The sequence below is a fragment of the Pipistrellus kuhlii genome, unplaced genomic scaffold (assembly GCF_014108245.1).
Source record: "Pipistrellus kuhlii isolate mPipKuh1 unplaced genomic scaffold, mPipKuh1.p scaffold_m20_p_14, whole genome shotgun sequence".
Lineage (NCBI taxonomy): Eukaryota > Metazoa > Chordata > Mammalia > Chiroptera > Vespertilionidae > Pipistrellus > Pipistrellus kuhlii.
The window spans coordinates 35,649,613-35,667,767 of record NW_023425449.1 but is presented as its reverse complement, the minus strand read 5'-3'; the positions used below and the strand labels follow the sequence as shown (position 1 = coordinate 35,667,767).

The window sequence follows — 18,155 nt, the reverse complement described above, 5'->3', positions numbered from 1 at the left end:
CTTGTGTTTTTATCTGATTATCAGAGACCTAGGAGAGAACGTCAGACAGCCTCTGGTGCTCACTCAGTCATCCAAAGCCTCTCGGCCTAAGGAATCGGGTGGATACTCTGCATAGCGTGTCCTTGGGAGGCCAGCCTAAGACCCTGGCTACACACCAATGTCTCCCCGGGGCATTTTGAGGATGCGGTTGGGACCAATGCCTGCTCTGGGCAGAGACAGCTGACTGATTCAACTTGCCTGTTACCAACTCTCTAATTGCCCGGCTTTGCCCTGCGCCAACAGTATATTAGTACTTAGTCGCCATCTACCATGGAAAGGTGAAAGCAATTCGGGTCCCTTCCACGTGGAAGATGGTGATACTAACATTTCAAAGTTTAAAGAGTTGTCGAACGTGAATTCAACAAAGCAGTGTTGTAGCTGGAAAGATCAGCTGACACCTGTCCGCGGGTTTATAGGTCAGAGGCTCTCTGTAAGTTTAGGGCAGTGTTTTACTTACCTCCTTGGAAGCTTCTGTTTACTTTCTTACACTGTGGCTACCAGCGGGAAAGTGTTGCGTGTACATTCCAGACACTTACCCAATACACACACATTGAGCTGTCTGCCCATCGGGTACTCACACAGCTTCAGGCTGGAGAATGCCTAAGGTTATTAGAAGAACAAATGAGGCATTAAGGGGGGTGGGCTCTGCTGTACAAGCAAAATGGCCCATCGCCCTGCAAAAAGCAGGTTTACAACAACCTCTCCATTATCCCAAGTTAAAAAAAAAAAAAAAGTAACTAATTGCGTACTTTTTCAATCCGCATGGCTCTCCCCTGCATCCTCATCCAATAAATGCACACACATGTGCTTTGAAACGGGTGGATGTACGAGAACGCCCCGCGCAATTGTATCTAGGCTGCCCCCGATTTATATATCACAGGCTTGCCTCTAGCTGGGGGACATTGAGTCATGACGACAGCTGGGCATGACACATGCAGCAGAACACACAGGTTGTTATGCCGAAGGGATGCGATTGCAAAGCCCATGCAGAGGATCCTGCACCTAGGAGTTCTCCCTCGGCGCGCGCGCGCGCGCGCACACACACACACACACACACACACACACACACACACACACGTGGACGTGCTTAGAGGCGCTTCACCACCTTGATTAACCCCGAGCACAACCCCCGGAGGCTCTGCAGCCCGTGAGAGAGCCGCCTGCAGGCATGCAGCCGCGCCTCGGTGTGCAGGTGGGGACTGCCGCGCGCCCCTGGGGACACGCGCCTGCCCCCCACGCTGCCCCTAGCGCGCCCCGCGCCCCCCGCCGGAGGGGCGGCCGCCCCGGGCGGGGCAGGGCGCGGCGGGGCGGGAGCGCCCGGGGAGGGCGGGGAGGGGACAGGGCGGGCCGGCGCCCGGGGAGGGGACCAGGGAGGGGACAGGGGCGGGCGCGGGGCGGGCCCGGGGCGGTGCCCGGCTCACGTGGGCGGCGGGAGCAGCTGAAGGTCCGCGGCGGAGCCGGGGCTGTCCTCTCGCGCGCGGCGCTGGCCAGGGCGGCGGCGGTGAAGGCGGCGGCGGCGGAGGAGGAGGAGGAGAGGGAGGAGGAGAGGAGGGAGGAGGAGGAGGAGGAGGAAGGCGGCGGTGGCGGCGCCGGCGGAGGCAGAGGGGAGGACGGGGGCGGCGTCGGACTGGAGCCGGGCGGCGGCGCGAGCTGCCCGGGGCGCTGTGCAGCGCCTGCCCGCCGGGCCCCCGCCGCCGCGCCGCGCCCCGCCGCGCCCCGCTCTGCCCGCGCCCGTGCCCCCGCGGGGAGCGCGCCGGGGCTGCCCCCCGAATGACGGGCGGAAGGTTCGACTTCGACGATGGCGGCACCTACTGCGGCGGCTGGGAGGAGGGCAAGGCGCACGGGCACGGCATCTGCACGGGGCCCAAGGGCCAGGGCGAGTACTCGGGCTCCTGGTCGCACGGCTTCGAGGTGGTGGGCGGCTACACCTGGCCCAGCGGCAACACCTACCAGGGCTACTGGGCGCAGGGCAAGCGGCACGGGCTGGGGGTGGAGACGAAGGGCAAGTGGATGTACCGGGGGGAGTGGTCCCACGGCTTCAAGGGGCGCTACGGGGTCCGGCAGAGCCTGTGCACCCCGGCTCGCTACGAGGGTACCTGGAGTAACGGGCTGCAGGACGGCTACGGCGTGGAGACCTACGGGGACGGAGGTGAGCTGCGCGTGGGGGGCGCGGGGGGCGCGGGGGCGGGCCGGGTGGGGGGCTTGGCGGGGGGCTGCGGGGTGGCAGAGGGGACAGGAGACGCACGTGTCCGGGACCCGCCAAAACACCTGGATGCCTCCCACCACCTCCCGCGCCCGCGTGGACGGTGTGATGGGACGCAACTGGTGCGAGGGGGGCTGGAGGGAGGGATCTGACCGGGTGCCGGGCGCGGGGTACCTGGCGGGCGCGGGCGCTGCGCTGCCGCCGGGAGGAGCCGCCGCCCGCCCGGGACGCCGGCCGGAGCGGGGACCTGTCACTTGAGCCCATCACATTACGTTCCAATCCCTCCCTCCCTCTCCGGCCGCGTTTGAAATCGCCTCTCCCCGGGAGTGAGAGCGAGCGAGCGCGCGCCCCGGGCTTGCTGGCGAGGCTGGCGGCGGGCGCTGGCCGCTCCCGGATGGGTTTCACGGGGAGGAATCGGATTTCGCTGCCGGTCCTCTAGGAGCCTAAAGATAGCAGCCAGGGCCCGCAGCTGGGATGTGGGGGGACAGTGCCTCGTGTGGGGCGCGTTTGGGAACGTCCCCGGCGAGGGGAGTGGAGAGGGCAGGCACCTGGCCCGCAGGTGGAGCTCGGAGGGTGTGGTGTTTTGTGACTAGTTTTCATTCGGCTCCTAGAGTGTTGGTATTTGGTCAAAGGCATGGTCGTGGTTGTTGGTCTCAAGCTGTGTGGACAAATCACGAGGAAAACGTTGTGGAAATGAGCTAGGAACTCTGGGTTTTTAAATATGCAATGGAGAGATATCATCTCGATAGTTAAGTGAGCAGCTGCTTTGCTCCTGAGAATGGCAGTGCCCAAAACTGATTTGCACAAAGGTGCGTGACCTAAGCAGTACGGTGGACAAAACTCACCTGACAGCCCTTGCAAAAGAATGTGTGTGCACGGAGAGCAGGCTTTTTCTTTTCCGCTGGGAGAGATATACATTATTGAAACAGGTGTCAGAACCTGATGCATTTCCTTGTCAGGAAGATGAATAGGGTTATGCTTCGGCAAAGTACATTTTCTAATAATAAGCATAACCATAGTTCATTGAAAGGGGTTGTAGGACGCCATCTTTTGGAGTTAGGCAGCCCGGAGGGGGAAGATATTAAAGGGACCCAATTAAAAGTTCCTCCAGCCCCAGTGCAACCCCACTTGTCTATTAAAAAAAAAAAAACAAAAAAAAACCTCATACAATTTGTACACTTCACTTACTCAGAACACGGGCCATGTTTCAAATGCAAAACAGGATATGCTAAACAGGACATTTTTTTGGTCCTAAATAAAGGACATGTTTCTCATGGATTAAGGGGAAGAAAAAAAAATCATTCTCGAATACTGTTCTATGGGCTGTTTGAGTCCCAAGTTCCACAGTAGCTAATTAGGGCCTTAAATGTTCTGAACGGGCCCAGGGTGCCTTGGTAGGCAGCCCTATCAATATGTTAGCTTGTGATTGGATTTCCTTGGAGGCCCCAGCTCATCAATATAATTAAATCCCATGCTCAAAAGTGGGACACAGTATTTATTTTTTAAATGTGTGCATCATGTTATAACCTTTTAGGAAGGCTGTGGATAGTTCTCTTCAGTTCGGGAAGGTTAAAAATAAATCAGTCTTCTTTTAAAGTTACTATTCAATTAAACAAAATCTCTTGGTTTTCATTTTACTTAGTAATCAAAAAATATATATAGCACAGTGAATGTCTTTGTATGTTTTGTGGAAGCTCCAGAAGTGTTTAGGTTGACTTTGTGGATAATCTGCCTTCTGTTTAAAATTTTAAAAAAATAAAATAAAAACCTTAAATTTTGGCATCACCATAAAACAGTGCTTTTCCTTTTCTACAATAAATAAATAAATAAATAAATAAATAAATAAATAAATAGAAAATTTAATATGCCACCAATTAAGAAGGGGAAAACCTTAAAAACCACGATTGTGAGTTTATTTGAGTTGGTGGTTCCCTGCTTTCTTTCATTTGTCACTCTTTGATTAGAAAGTCCTTACTCATAAAAGGTGGAGTCTACGTGGAAGTGTATAACTTATTTCATATGAAGGCTTTGGTCGAAATAGGAATTAATCACTTTCCCTATTGTTACTTGAATTAGCTTGGGATTTTTTTTTTTTTTACTTTTTTTGCCCTCTACACAACTAGATGTTTGTCCCTGTACACCCTCTGTGGGACTTAGGGAAAATCTGATCCCGAGTATTTTGGGGTGACAGTAAGTTAGAGGAGGAAGGAAGTAGTAATTCTATGTGAGGAGTATCATGTGCCTTATTGGTGATGTGTGTGTGAAGTCTTGGTGAATAGAAACCCCTGAATATCACATCGGAATAAATAGATACTGGACTCATGAAATCCAAGTTGAGGTGCCCAGCATGTTTGGTGCAAATTCTGATCTGCTGTACTTCATTTTTTCCCAACTCTCATAAAACCACTGGAAATGTCTAGGAAGACATATTGTTGTTAACGGTATTTGTACTTGCACACACCCATTTGTAGCATATAACTGTAAGTTTGCATGCAACAGTCTTCAGTTGATTGGAACTCGTTCTGAACTAGAGGCCTTCCAGTACAAAATGGCTCTATCTAGAAAATCAGCTCCCAGGTGAAAAAATCATAGAACAGAATCTAAAACCAAGCCCGTAAAAATGAGTCTTAGCGCTTGTGAAATCTGCATCTATCTTTAAGGAGCAGAGAGGACCTCATTAGAGCTTTAGTTGAGCAGCAAATAAAGACGTTGAGACCCACCTGCCTCATAAAGAAACAGTGGCCCTTTTTTCTAGTTTCACTGACTAAACTAAATATATTTTAAACTTCAGAGAAACTACTAACAGTTTGGCTGTAAATTGGTTTCTAGCAAATCCACTAAGGCTGTGGTCGGCAAGCTCATTAGTCAACAGAGCCAAATATCAACAGTACAATGATTGAAATTTTTTTTGAGAGCCAAATTTTTTAAACTTCAACTTCTTCTAACGCCACTTCTTCACACTAGTCTCACCCAGGCTGTGGTATTTTGTGGAAGAGCCACACTCAAGGGGCCAAAGAGCCACATGTGGCTCGCGAGCCTCAGTTTGCTGACCACGGCACTAAGGAATTCTTCCATAAACTGTGATTTAACAGAATAGGATGGAAATGTGGCCAGCTGTTCGCCTGGCCTTCCCTACTTGACAGTTAATCAGAGTCCTAAACTTTCTAATTGTTGTTACTGTAGACTGCTTGGGTTTTTCAAGCAATACTTCTTTGGAAATTCCAAATGTTAGTCTTACTTTTGAGATATCAGTTCAAAGAAACTAGCTGTTAGTATTCTCTCGCTGCTAAACACTTATTAGGATAATATGATTGCAGTTTAAAAGTATAAAACTAAAAAACTCTACTTACTGATTCAAACAGCACCCTGGAAACTTTCCTGGCAAAATTAACTTGTCATTAGGTAGGAAAGTTAGAATGACATAATCTCAGTCTTCCACATTTATTTAAAAGAAACAAACTATGTAAAATAAGGTGATTTGTTTTAGTATGTGTAAGATTGTATACATTTTAACCTAGAATTTAAACTGTAAATATATGGGCAAAGGTAAAGTCAAAATGGACATTTCCCGATTATTCCATTTTCTTCTCTGTTGAGGTGGTGATGTTTGAAGATGGCTAGTATTCAGCAGGGAGTTTCTCACCTTAAAATGTTCTGTGACTGGTCCTGCCCTTTTGGTCTGCAAACCTCAGAGAAAGACATTGCCCGCCTACCGCTCAGAAGTTCCTAGATGTCTGGTGAAGATTTACCTGTGCCAGCATGTGACATTCTCAGTACCGGACCTATTTCATATTTCACTGTTGCCCTGCTACATTACCTGTTACTAGTATAACAGAATGAACAGAAAGGGAAAGTAATTTTGAAGTTAGTCTAGGTTTTCTTTTTTATTTAGGGGCCACTGTGGTTTTAAGTGCAGTCCTTGTTAACACAATGACATAAAACCAGCATTTTTGCTCAGAATTTTGAAATGAAATGCATGCCACACAATGGACATCCGATGTGGCAATTTAAAACGAAAAATGACTTCACGGTAGCTCTAGGAAATCAGAAACAAGGAGGTCAAGACAGGCTGCAGTTATGATTCATTTTCTATGATCCTGTGAATTGTTAGGAATACAAAAGTAATTGCATCTTAACATTTCCACATAGCTTTGTTTGGGGAGGTGCTATAATTTATTTTTTATTAGTTTGCATAAATTAGCTATAATGTATTCAAAAGGTTTATTTTTTTTCAATTATGTCTTACATTCAATATTATTTTGTATTAATTTCAGGTATAACAGTTAGTGGTTAGACAATCATATTTTACAAAGTGTTCTCCCTCTCTCTCCTCCTCCTCCCCAATATTTCCAGGGGAGGTACTATAAATTTTGCTTTTACTGAAAGGAAATGGCCTTGATTGTGAAAAGAAAAAATTTAAGTTTGCTAATTTTAACATTCATTTCTTCTTAAGAATATTTAAAACTCTGCACCAGTCTGTTTTTTAAATGTGCCTTTGCTAATTTATTTCATAGAAAACCTTACTGAACATAAATTCTTTAGAGATTATCTTCTTCCTGGAAAGGCATACTATTCATTGAAAAGGGATCTGGTATCAAAGTTTTAAGATAGGGGTGTCGAACTCAATCAGAGAAGGGGCCAAAATCTAAAATCCAGCCTAAATCGCGGGCCGAATGGTTTACTGAACAGTCATAAACTGTCATTGTGATGGAAACGCAGCGGAGTGCAGTGATGACAGCGCGGTGCGGGCCACATTGCAAGTCCTGGCGGGACGGATTTGGCCCGCGGGCCTTGTGTTTGACACATGTGTTTTAAGACATCTTCGCTCTGAGATGAATTCCATAATGTTAAGAATGGGAGGTTTCCTTTGGCCTGATCCCAGTTTTTCTGGGGATAAATAGTGTATTTTTTCGCCATCATAGCTGTTTACTGTAACGTTACCAAACACCTATAGGCTACAAACCACACAAGCCATGAGTCTAGAAATGTTGTGTTCTCTTAGGATAATTCCTGCCCTCAGTGTGCTTCTAGTTAATGCAGTGGCATGGGCTTGGGCAGTGGTCGGCAAACTTATTAGTCAACAGAGCAGCAAACCCTGGCTCTCGAGCCGCAGTTTGCCGACCACTGGAAATTGGATGGCCTGGGGAAAGCAGAAATTTGGCAAGTAATATGGGATAAGCCTTTTTTAAAAATATACATATATTTTTTAACTATAATTGACATGTTAGTTTCAGGTGTACAACATAATGACTTCATATGTGTGTATCTTGTGAAATGATCACCGTAGTAAGTCTTGTCCACATCTATGTCATAACCTTTCCACCTGGAAGTGGACAGTGTTAAAATAAATTGCCTAGTTTTTCATGATGGTTCACTGTATTCGGGATATATACTGTTTTTGTCAACTCGCTGTTAGCGCAAAAACTTCTACCCAAATTGAAGTAAGAATCCTAAATATTAAACTTTTCCCCACCCCCTCAAAAGGATGACCATGGTAGAAAGAAAATTTAAGACAGTGTGTTTCTTGACCCATACCTTAATCATATTAAGTCCTTGATCCGGCTGGAATGTTGTACCAACAGACCCAAGAGTCATTTTTAGAGTTTTTCGGCTAAATTAGAGTCATTAATAGTAAAATTAGGATGAAATGCACAAGTAGAATTCATTTCATCTTGCACTATGGCACTGCCTTTCTAAGAGGGATTTCTTTTTATTTTTTTACTTTTTAAAAATAAAAAAAATTCCACTACAGTTAACATTCAATATTAGTTGTAGGCGAACAGCACAGTGGGTTAGACATTTATATAACTTATGAAGATCAGAGGGATTTCTGCTGTGTTCATTTCAGGGCTGAAAAGTTGGTTTCCGGTGATCCCTCTTGGTATTTGAGTTCTGGTTCTATCAGAAACTGGCAAACATTTCTAGATGAAAAGCAAAACCAGTCTATTGGGAAGTCCTGTACCATTCCAAAAGGGCGTGAGGACACGGTTACAGGGCAGGGATTGCCGAATGAAAAGGTTCCCTTGGTCCGAGGAGGCTGTGGGCTTTGACCTTGGGCCCCTGTGCGCGCCTGGCTGTCCAAGGGGACAGCGGCCCTGGCGAGGATCCCGAGGTTCACACTGTGCTCTGGTCTCTCCCAGGTACCTACCAAGGCCAGTGGGCCGGCGGCATGCGGCACGGCTACGGGGTGCGCCAGAGCGTGCCCTATGGCATGGCCACGGTGATCCGCTCGCCCCTGCGCACCTCGCTGGCCTCTCTGCGCAGCGAGCAGAGCAACGGCAGCCTGCTCCACCAGGACGCGGCGGCGGCCGCCGACACCCCCGCCGGCACCCGCGGCGGCTTCGTGCTCAACTTCCAAGCCGATGCCGAGCTCGCCGGCAAGAAGAAGGGCGGCCTGTTCCGCCGAGGCTCGCTCCTGGGCAGCATGAAGATGCGCAAGTCCGAGTCCAAGTCCTCCATCTCCAGCAAGCGCAGCTCGGTGCGCAGCGACGCGGCCATGAGCAGGATCAGCTCCAGCGACGCCAACTCCACCATCAGCTTCGGCGACGTGGACTGCGACTTCGGCCCCGCCGAGGACCACGTGGACGCCACCACCACCGAGACCTACATGGGCGAGTGGCGCAGCGACAAGCGCAGCGGCTTCGGCGTCAGCGAGCGCTCCAACGGCATGAAGTACGAGGGCGAGTGGGCCAACAACAAGAGGCACGGCTACGGCTGCACCCTGTTCCCCGACGGCTCCAAGGAGGAGGGGAAGTACAAAAACAACGTGCTGGTCCGCGGCATAAGGAAGCAGCTGATCCCCATCCGAAACACAAAGACTAGGGAGAAGGTGGACAGGGCCATCGAAGGCGCGCAGAGGGCAGCCGCCATGGCGAGAACCAAAGTGGAAATAGCCAACTCAAGGTAGGTGAGCACCGGTTCTGCCGGGCCCGGGCCATGTCCGTTTGTCTGTCCGTCTGTCCGTGGCATCGCCAATAGGTCCTGCCACTTTCCCTGCCGGAATCAAAGGTGGCAAGTAATGAAGCCCCATAGAATCAGAGTCAGACATGTCCCCGTGCTGTTCTGATATTTTCCATCATCAAACACACACACACACACACACACACACACACACACACACTGAGGCACCTTGAGATCCCCTTCCTGTTACAAATTACTTCCCTCCTCCTTACTGGGATGGACAGTTCACACAGGCCCTGTGTCCGAGTCCAGAAAGTGAGGCATATTTTAGAAAGTAACTCCTAAAATACTGCCATGGAAACATACCTGGTTTAGATGAGTTCCCTCTATCCTAATGTGTCAGTTCAAAGTGTTTACAATGCCCTCCTAGTAGAATCAGACTGATTTATAAAATTCAGGTTCTGTTTTCTGAAGCCTGGTCGGTGACATTGGTTTTGAGTAAGCCTCCATCCAGGATCTAGACTGGCAGACGTTTGGGTGTTACATGACAAAAGCTAGTATGCATTCTTGCACACAACATGGGAGAGGCAGAGGCAGAGGCAGAGGCAGAGGCACGGAGGCTCACAGAAACCGCCTCGTTCTGGGCAGGAGAGATTAGATCACTGTGTATTAAAAGGAGGGGGGCGGGGAACCTGCCGTGGACAGATGGGACTGTCAGTGCGCCAAGGTTGGAAGAAAGTAGAGCAGTGGAGACAGGCTGGAGTGAGGAGGAGAAGGTGGGTGAATAATAGATTGGGAAGTAGGGTGTATGTGGGCACAGAAGGTCTCTGTGCTTCAGGTTTTGCCATTAATAGCTGGGTTTGGGGATCCAGTGAGAGGGGTGGAGAAATCTGTTGGGAATAGAATTTTATGACGGATGGATGTCACGTCAGACACAAAAGAAAAAGGGGCGGTTGTCGTTGGAAATACTTTTTAGCCTTATTTCGGTGGGTGCTGAGGGACCGCAGTTGTGTGTGACCCGAAGCAGACATTTAGCATAGAATATTAGCGCTGTGTTTACTGTCCACAGAAGTCAACCTCCTTTGAAACCACGAAGTATCATCATGTCTTCAAGTTTTTATTTTTAGCATTGAATGAAAGACACCCACCTTTTTGTTGTTGTTGTTGTTGAAACATAAAATTTCTGACATTTGAACTTTTTCATGTGGCAATTTCATATACTTCCAAACCTATAAAGTTTGTGTGTATGGTGTTTTTTTGTTTTTGTGTTTTTGTGATGTTGTGTGTGTTTGTTTGTGTGTGTGTGTGTTTAATGTCCCTATTCTATGGCTACTCTTCTGAGTGTCTGAAACACTGCTTGACAAATGGGAGATTTTGCATTATTTATAGCAGGGGTGGGGAATGTCTGGCCGGCGGGCCGGATAAGACCCATGAAATCATTTAGCCTGGCCCTACCAAGGTATTAGAGGTGAATTTAATTAAATGTTTGACCAAATATAGCAGGCTAATTTTTAAGTTGATAATTTCTTATGGCCCTCGAATGATGTTATAAATATCTGAATGGCCCTTGGCAGAAAAAAGGTTCCCCACCCTTGATGTATAGCTACCTATTCTAATACTAAAAGTTTTTGAAGGTTTCCATTGCATCTCAAATCCTCATTGAAAGTTAGTATTTCTTGTTAATCAGCAGAAACTTTTATGGAGGGTCTCTCCTGTCTTCACTGCCAAGCATCTTTTATGTTAGATCTTGGTTTTCTCTGATCACCAAGCAGTGTATCTTATCTGCTTTTCCTCTGGCTTTGTAGATAGAATGCTTGGCACATCTAATCTGCCGGCTTCCCTGGTCCTCAGCTAACTAAAACCAGTCATACACCTAGCGTGTAATTTCTAGCACACTCCTGGATTCTTCCATTTTATCTCCACCTGACAACCTAGTGCTATAGTTCAGTCTTGCCTGATTGGAAAGTAAGCCATGCAGGACACTCTGGCATCAAAAGACTTTCTTACGCTTTCTGTGGTTACTGAGTTTGTGATTAGTTTATATTGGAGGAATCTTCATAATGAAAAGGAACCACTTGCAATACAAAGCTGATCTGTGATTATGCTAATATCATAAAGCTCTCGCGCAAGTCCTAGCCATGTCCTCTCTGCTGGAAGTCTTTTGGAAACAAAGAGTGAAAGTGGTTGCCAGGAGCTTGGGGGGAGGGGACGTGGGAAGGTGGGGTTCAGCAGGTATAAAGTTTCAGTTTAGCAGGAAGAAGGGTGCTAGAAAGCTGTGCACAGCCTTGTGTCTGCAGCTAACAGTATGCTAGTGTGCACTTAGCGTGTGCTCATAGGGTAGATCTCACCTTAAGCCTTCTTAAAAGAAAAAAAAGAAAGAAAAAAAAAACACCTCTTTGGATGATACACTAAACCAGAAATGCCCACTCGGCGAGCGCTTTCTATTTTACTTATTTTCGCTGCTGTAGTCCCCACCCCTTGCTGTAATGACTGCTTCAGGTACTGAGCTTTGCAGCTCGTCTTGGAAGGAAGTAACAAGGACTGGCATTCTCCCATACTAGCTCTGAGTTTAGAGTTCTACCTTCTTTTAAAACTTTGTTTTAGAGTGGGGAGGGGCAGCTTCTGTTCAGTTTTTGGAGATCACTGCCTGGACAGGCCTTCTAGCTGTCTGACTGTCATAACCCTGGCTCCAGACTCTAGGATGGAAACAGATGGTGACAGGACAGGAGAGCCAGCTAAAGCAGTGACTACCACAGGCCTTTGCTTGCACCACCTTCTACCTTCCCTTTGTCAGATTAGAAGAAAGGGGAAGTAGGAGACGAAGTGGCCGGCCTCACTGGAGCAAGCGGGATGCGTGGCTGCCAGCTCCCAGAACTAGGGGGAAGGGTCAAGCCAGGGGCGGGCCAGCCTGCCATGTGGGGCAGTGCTCCTCCCATTACCCCGTTAGCATGATATGGACTCTCAGTGCCCGGGAAGCTGGTAACAGCCACAGCCAGGCAGGTAGTGTCAGGAGGGAGCCCTGAGCGGTCCCCTGTTCTGCTGGGCCCCAGCCATAGCTGCACGGGGGGAGAGACACGACAACGGACCAGAGCAGCCAGGTAGAGGGCAGAGGGCCTCAGCTTAAGGTCTGGCACGTAGGTGAGCTGGCTGCATCTGCTCCCAGAGCTGGGTTCCATGTTTGCCAGTTTTCAACTTCAATATAAAAAATGACATAGTCTGAAAAAATCCTTCAGGAAAAGTATATTTCCCATACGTTTCTTTAAAAAGACATATTACTGTTTCCCACCACTCTCCCCCTGCCCTCCATATCCAGAATGACCGGCCATGACAGCTTCCCTTTGCTGAGCCCTTCCCCTGCTGCTCCATCCTCAGGTTTTGCCACAAAGTCTCTTCTTCACTGAAAATCTCTCTCCAACTCCACAACCTCCCACCCCACTGCCATCCCCCCGGGCTACCTTGTCACTTCACTTCAGCCTGTTTGTTCAATAGCTCTTTCTCCAACGAGGCCAGAAAGACAGGCTGCAGGCAGCTTTGCTCACTTCTGTACGCCCAGCAGCTAGCATGGATCAGGGCACTTCCCTAAGGCCCCAAGTAAATATTTGATGAATTAGTGAATTAAATTCTCCCTGCTTAGGGTCTGAACACGGCCAGTGCTTCTAATTCCGTTCTGCTGGACATTTATAAGTCACCGTTTCAAGAAAAGAAGCATCGCGCTCATAATTCACCAGGCTCCCCTCTAACAATAGTCAGGGACGTGCAGACGGTGTGTAAGGGTGAGGTGCAGGTACCCTCTGCTTCAGTGAAGTCAACATCATGAAAGGGTCCTAACTCAGGCAGGGCCAGGAAATGAGGGCTTCAGGTTAAGCCAGATTGTTCTCACTATTCCTCACAGGTGTGAGCTGGTCCACGCTGCATGCGGGCGCTTCCTATAAGCAGAAAGGGAGACTCCAAAAAGTCCCCTTACATAACTACAACAGCATTAGTTCCTTCCTGCGTATTGGACATCACCAACATATATGAGAAGTCAGGACATGAGGGCTTACTGCCTTTTCAAAATCAACGTTTGCCGAGTGTTCAGCTGGCTTATTTTTTCCTTTTGAGAGATTTTTCTTGTCTTGCCTCTTTAGGGCCATCTTTTTAATGGTCCCCAATGGAACCGTCCCTGGCAAGGTTGCTTGACTCGATCGGTACTTCACGTATTAGTCATTAAAACCCAAGGGCAGGCGGGAATCAGTGCGCATGATGGATCCCAGTGGAGCTTCCTACCACCAGGAACAAGCTTGACCTCCGCCAAGTGGCTGGGAAGGGCAAGGAATTCAAAATTCTTCAATTCCGTTGGACAGAAGGATTCTCTTTCTCTTCTGCAAGTCAGAACTATAGTTCACACTCTGTCTTTCTTTCCTTCCAGTCTTGGGGTCATGTCATATCTTTGAGAACAATTTTAATCACCTCTTCTGTGAACTTTTTGCTTCTTCTCCTGGGGCTCTGGTTCATTCCCAGTTGTTAGCATAAGTCATTTTTGCAGGAAGGCACATCCTTGCAATGCCTAACAAGGCATCTTAATGAAAAGACCTTTAAGCGGGGAAATAAATTTCAGAAGGAAATTACCTAAAATGTGGGAGTTTACCGTTCATGAGAGTATTAGTTATTTTCTGTCGCTGTGCACCTATGTTCTTCCATATCTGCCTTGCTGCCTGTCCCCTGTCCCCACCTGTCATCCCAGCCCTTCTCCACACTCATTCCAAAGGCTCCGTTAAAGCACACCCACTCCGAGCTGCAGACAAGTCACCATGAGCGAGGACTGGGAATTTGCCTTTTTCTTCACAGGAGGGTTACTGTCGGAGATGAATGAGGGAGTGAGTGCCACAGGGCTTTGTAAACTGTAAATCGCTACATAGAGTTCATATTTCCGAAGGCACGTCAGCCCTGCAGGTACCATTCCCCAACGTGAAAGCAGAGGGGAGACCAAGAAGTCAGGCTGGGGTGGAGGTAGAGTGGGGGAAGGAAGGGAAGGCAGGCTTGAGAAGCAGAAAGAGGGATAAACAAGAGGAAAGGAGTTAACCAACTCCTTCTCCCCACGCCCCCATCCCCATCCCCAAGCTTGACCACTGTGTGCAGACGTGAGCACAGTTCAGAACTCGCCCCCTTCCCAGCCTCCGATCTGGGTGAAGTCAGTATACCGTCAACAGGCAATTCTAATTTTTAAGACGAAAGAAAATGCATGGGGAAGTGGCATATGCATGATTTATTTCAAGCTACTCTGGGGCACTATTCTGAAGACAGTGTAGGAAAATAAAGATTTTTCTCTTTCGAGCATGTAGGCTTATTCGTGTGGGTCACCAGTACCCTGTGGGGGCATTATCCGTCTTGTATGGCACATGACAATCTCAGATATGCATTTCTCCTCTTCGCCCCCGAGCACCCCTTTGCCATGCTGAGAGTGAGGAGCCTGCTGTGGTTTCCTGCCGCTCTTCTCCAGGCTGTTGTCTCAAGAAAGTCGCGCTTCTCTGTTCCAAAGACCCAGACCTCCTCATGGGCCACGCAGTTCCTGAGACTCCTCTCTCTGTGTGGGTGTGAGACTCCTCCCTCTGTGGGTGTGAGACTCCTCTCTCGGTGTGAGACTCCTCCCTCTGTGGGTGTGAGACTCCTCCCTCTGTGGGTGTGAGACTCCTCCCTGTGTGGGTGTGAGACTCCTCTCTGTGTGGGTGTGAGACTCCTCCCTCTGTGAGTGTGAGACTCCTCTCTGTGAGGGTGAGACTCCTCCCTCTGTGGGTGTGAGACTCCTCCCTCTGTGGGTGTGAGACTCCTCTCTGTGTGAGTGTGAGACTCCTCCCTCTGTGGGTGTGAGACTCCTCCCTCTGTGTGGGTGTGAGACTCCTCCCTCTGTGGGTGTGAGACTCCTCCCTCTGTGTGGGTGTGAGACTCCTCCCTCTGTGTGGGTGTGAGACTCCTCCCTCTGTGTGGGTGTGAGACTCCTCTCTCTGTGGGTGTGAGACTCCTCTCTCTGTGGGTGTGAGACTCCTCCCTCTGTGGGTGTGAGACTCCTCTCTGTGTGGGTGTGAGACTCCTCTCTCTGTGGGTGTGAGTCGCCTCTCTGTGTGGGTGTGAGACTCCTCTCTGTGTGGGTGTGAGACTCCTCTCTGTGTGGGTGTGAGATTCCTCTCTGTGTGGGTGTGAGACTCCTCTCTGTGTGGGTGTGAGACTCCTCTCTCTGTGGGTGTGAGACTCCTCCCTCTGTGTGGGTGTGAGACTCCTCCCTCTGTGGGTGTGAGACTCCTCTCTGTGTGGGTGTGAGACTCCTCTCTGTGTGGGTGTGAGACTCCTCTCTCTGTGGGTGTGAGACTCCTCCCTCTGTGTGGGTGTGAGACTCCTCCCTCTGTGGGTGTGAGACTCCTCTCTCTGTGGGTGTGAGACTCCTCCCTCTGTGTGGGTGTGAGACTCCTCTCTGTGTGGGTGTGAGACTCCTCTCTCTGTGTGGGTGTGAGACTCCTCTCTGTGTGGGTGTGAGACTCCTCCCTCTGTGTGGGTGTGAGACTCCTCTCTGTGTGGGTGTGAGACTCCTCCCTCTGTGTGGGTGTGAGACTCCTCTCTGTGTGGGTGTGAGACTCCTCCCTCTGTGTGGGTGTGAGACTCCTCTCTCTGTGGGTGTGCAGAGGGAGCCGCTGGAACCAGAAAGATCACCTGGGCCAGCGGCAGCTCTGTCCCACCCCCAGGAGGGGGGAGTCAAGCTAGGATAACACCGTCCCCAGAGTCCTGGCCAGGGAACAGAGAGAAACTCCTGGCCCGGCCCCTGTCCTTCAACTCTGATCTCTATCACCTCGCCGTGGGGCGGGTCATTGCGCAGCACATGGGAACATGCTGTGTTATGAAAACTTTGTAAAACATCCCGAGGCTATCTTGTTGCTAAATATCTTTCAATAAAAAATAAAAAACTCTTTGTCCAGCCCTTCCAAGTCCAGGCCCATTCAGAAACGGTATGGCGCTGAGGTGGCCCAGTGTTTCAATGATGAACACAGAGGTTCAAGCGGTAGAGATCGAATGAAAATTGGTCTCGGGCCATAATAATGGGAGGCTCACACAGTTTCCCAGACATTGGGCCCACAATAAACATACTTTTTGAACCCTGACTCAGGTAGGCATGGCTCTCCACTTTGACTAAACAGAGAGGGCAAGGAGAAGGTGCCGTGTGCGGTGTGCGGTGTGGAGGGGATAGGAGAGCATGTTCAATTCAGTACGTGGTGAGAACTGGAAAGAAAGGGGAAAAAACTATAATCCAGGGTGCTGATGATGAACTAGGTTTTGGGACACGTACTGGCCTTGTTTTTAGAAATCTGCATTTACTTCAACTGTATAAACTGCAGCAGAGACCATCTCATTTAGCTCTAAATTATGACATTTTTTGTGATTCTGTGAATGGGAAGCATCCAAGCAGCAGTGACCCTGCAGGAGAGCTGTGTATGTCATGACATCCCCCCTCCCATAATGTCTTCCGGAAGGCCAGAGGCATGGTGACGTTTGTGGCCCGCCCCAGGTGCTCCGCGTGAATCTGAGCTTTGACCTGGAGAAACTCCGCGTTGGGGCAGGTGTCGAGTTCCGTGGCATCTGACAGCAGGGAGCCGCCTCCTCCGGGCAGCTGCCGGGGGCCCAGCCCGCCCACTCACAACTTTCCATTATGGATTAAGCTGCCTGCCAATCTCACTTCACTCAAGACACCACGCTGGACGCTTGCAAGACCAGTGCCTTGCAAATCTTTGAGATGCTTTTCTTATTATAGATGAAATATGAACATTGTGTTTAGGAACAGGATCCAACAAATGCCAAAGGTATTTATGTAAGTCATTCAGCTTTAGTACAACAGCCTCTTGAGAATTAAACCAAATAAGCTTTTAATAACATTGCCCTTCTGTCTTAGTTGGTGTTTCCCGTTTATTTGGATAATATACTCAGTTCAAAATAAGCTGCTTTATCAGAAATTTAATTAACATGTAAGGAATCAAGGCTGCCTCCAAAATAGGGCAACTCTTTGAAGTCCAATCTTCTTAGCTTTCCCCCGTGTGCCAAAAGAAACTTGCTCAAGCCAAGGAAAACACACTCACTTTCCAGCGTCGTTAAAACATTCACGTATGCCAGAGATTAACTAATAGTTGTGTGAGTTTTTCAAAACTTTGTAAGTAAGGTAAAAATTTCGTTGAATTTTACTATAGCAAGTCAACCAAATCACATTTTGGTGGTCTCAGTTGCTTGGTCTAGACGCCCCCCAATGTTTAACATTTTACATCGCTGTCAGAGTTGTTTTGAGTTAGTATATCAAAATTTCATACATTCGCGTCCATCCATTAGGGCCCAGGGTTGAGCGTCCTATGGGGAGCCTGTTAGTCAAAACACGTTGAGATATCCCATAAAAGCTAGAGGTTAGGGTTCAAGAGTGGAAGGGAGGAGCACCAGATGGCCGGTTTACCTGTCCCTGGGTCCCACCCCCTCTTGCTCGTCCCAGTGAATAGAGAATCAGCTGCACTTTGGCTGATAGATTACCTTGAGAGGATGCAAATGCCCCGGATGGGAGGTGCCTTGGCCCTTGTCTGTCATCAGTTACAAGTTAGGTAGCACTCTGGTTCGGATGCTTAGCCCATTTGATAAGATTTGGTTCTTAAACTCAGTGAAACGTTGACTTTTTTTTTTTATAAGTGATTTCACATATGCATATATAATTATTTACTTTAAGACAGAAGGAAGCTTGCCTCCCACATTAGTACATCTCTACAGTAGTTAGAGTCGTGATAAAGCCATTTCCGCTGTCAATGCCCACCTCACATTTGCTCTCCCAGGCCTCCTCCCACCAAGTGTATGAAGTGCTTGTTAGAGAAGACTTCTTCCTATCACTGCTCATTTTAATTGACTCTTTGTGGCATTCATTGATTACGTAAAATTATGTAAATGTAAAATTATGATTGGGACCCAGCCCTTCCCATGCTAGAGTCTAGTTGGGATGGAGAAAACATCTAATTACCTGTCG

At 48.7% G+C, this 18,155-nt stretch overlaps 1 protein-coding gene across 5 annotated transcripts in view; it reads left to right on the top strand.

Annotated features, from left to right (window-relative positions):
- The first annotated feature begins 1,549 nt into the window (after window positions 1-1,549).
- The window catches only part of JPH1 (junctophilin 1), an 88,541-nt gene continuing 71,935 nt past the window's right edge, over window positions 1,550-18,155 (top strand). For 2 of the 5 annotated variants that reach the window (XM_036437159.2, XM_036437158.2), the window contains exons 1-2: window positions 1,550-2,188; window positions 8,383-9,145. In XM_036437159.2, coding sequence (XP_036293052.1) covers window positions 1,810-2,188; window positions 8,383-9,145 — 1,142 coding nt within the window. In that variant the 5' untranslated portion in view covers window positions 1,550-1,809. The remainder of the gene's footprint in view (window positions 2,189-8,382; window positions 9,146-18,155) is intronic. The other 3 variants (XM_045581487.1, XM_036437157.2, XM_036437156.2) reach the window with 3 other exon arrangements.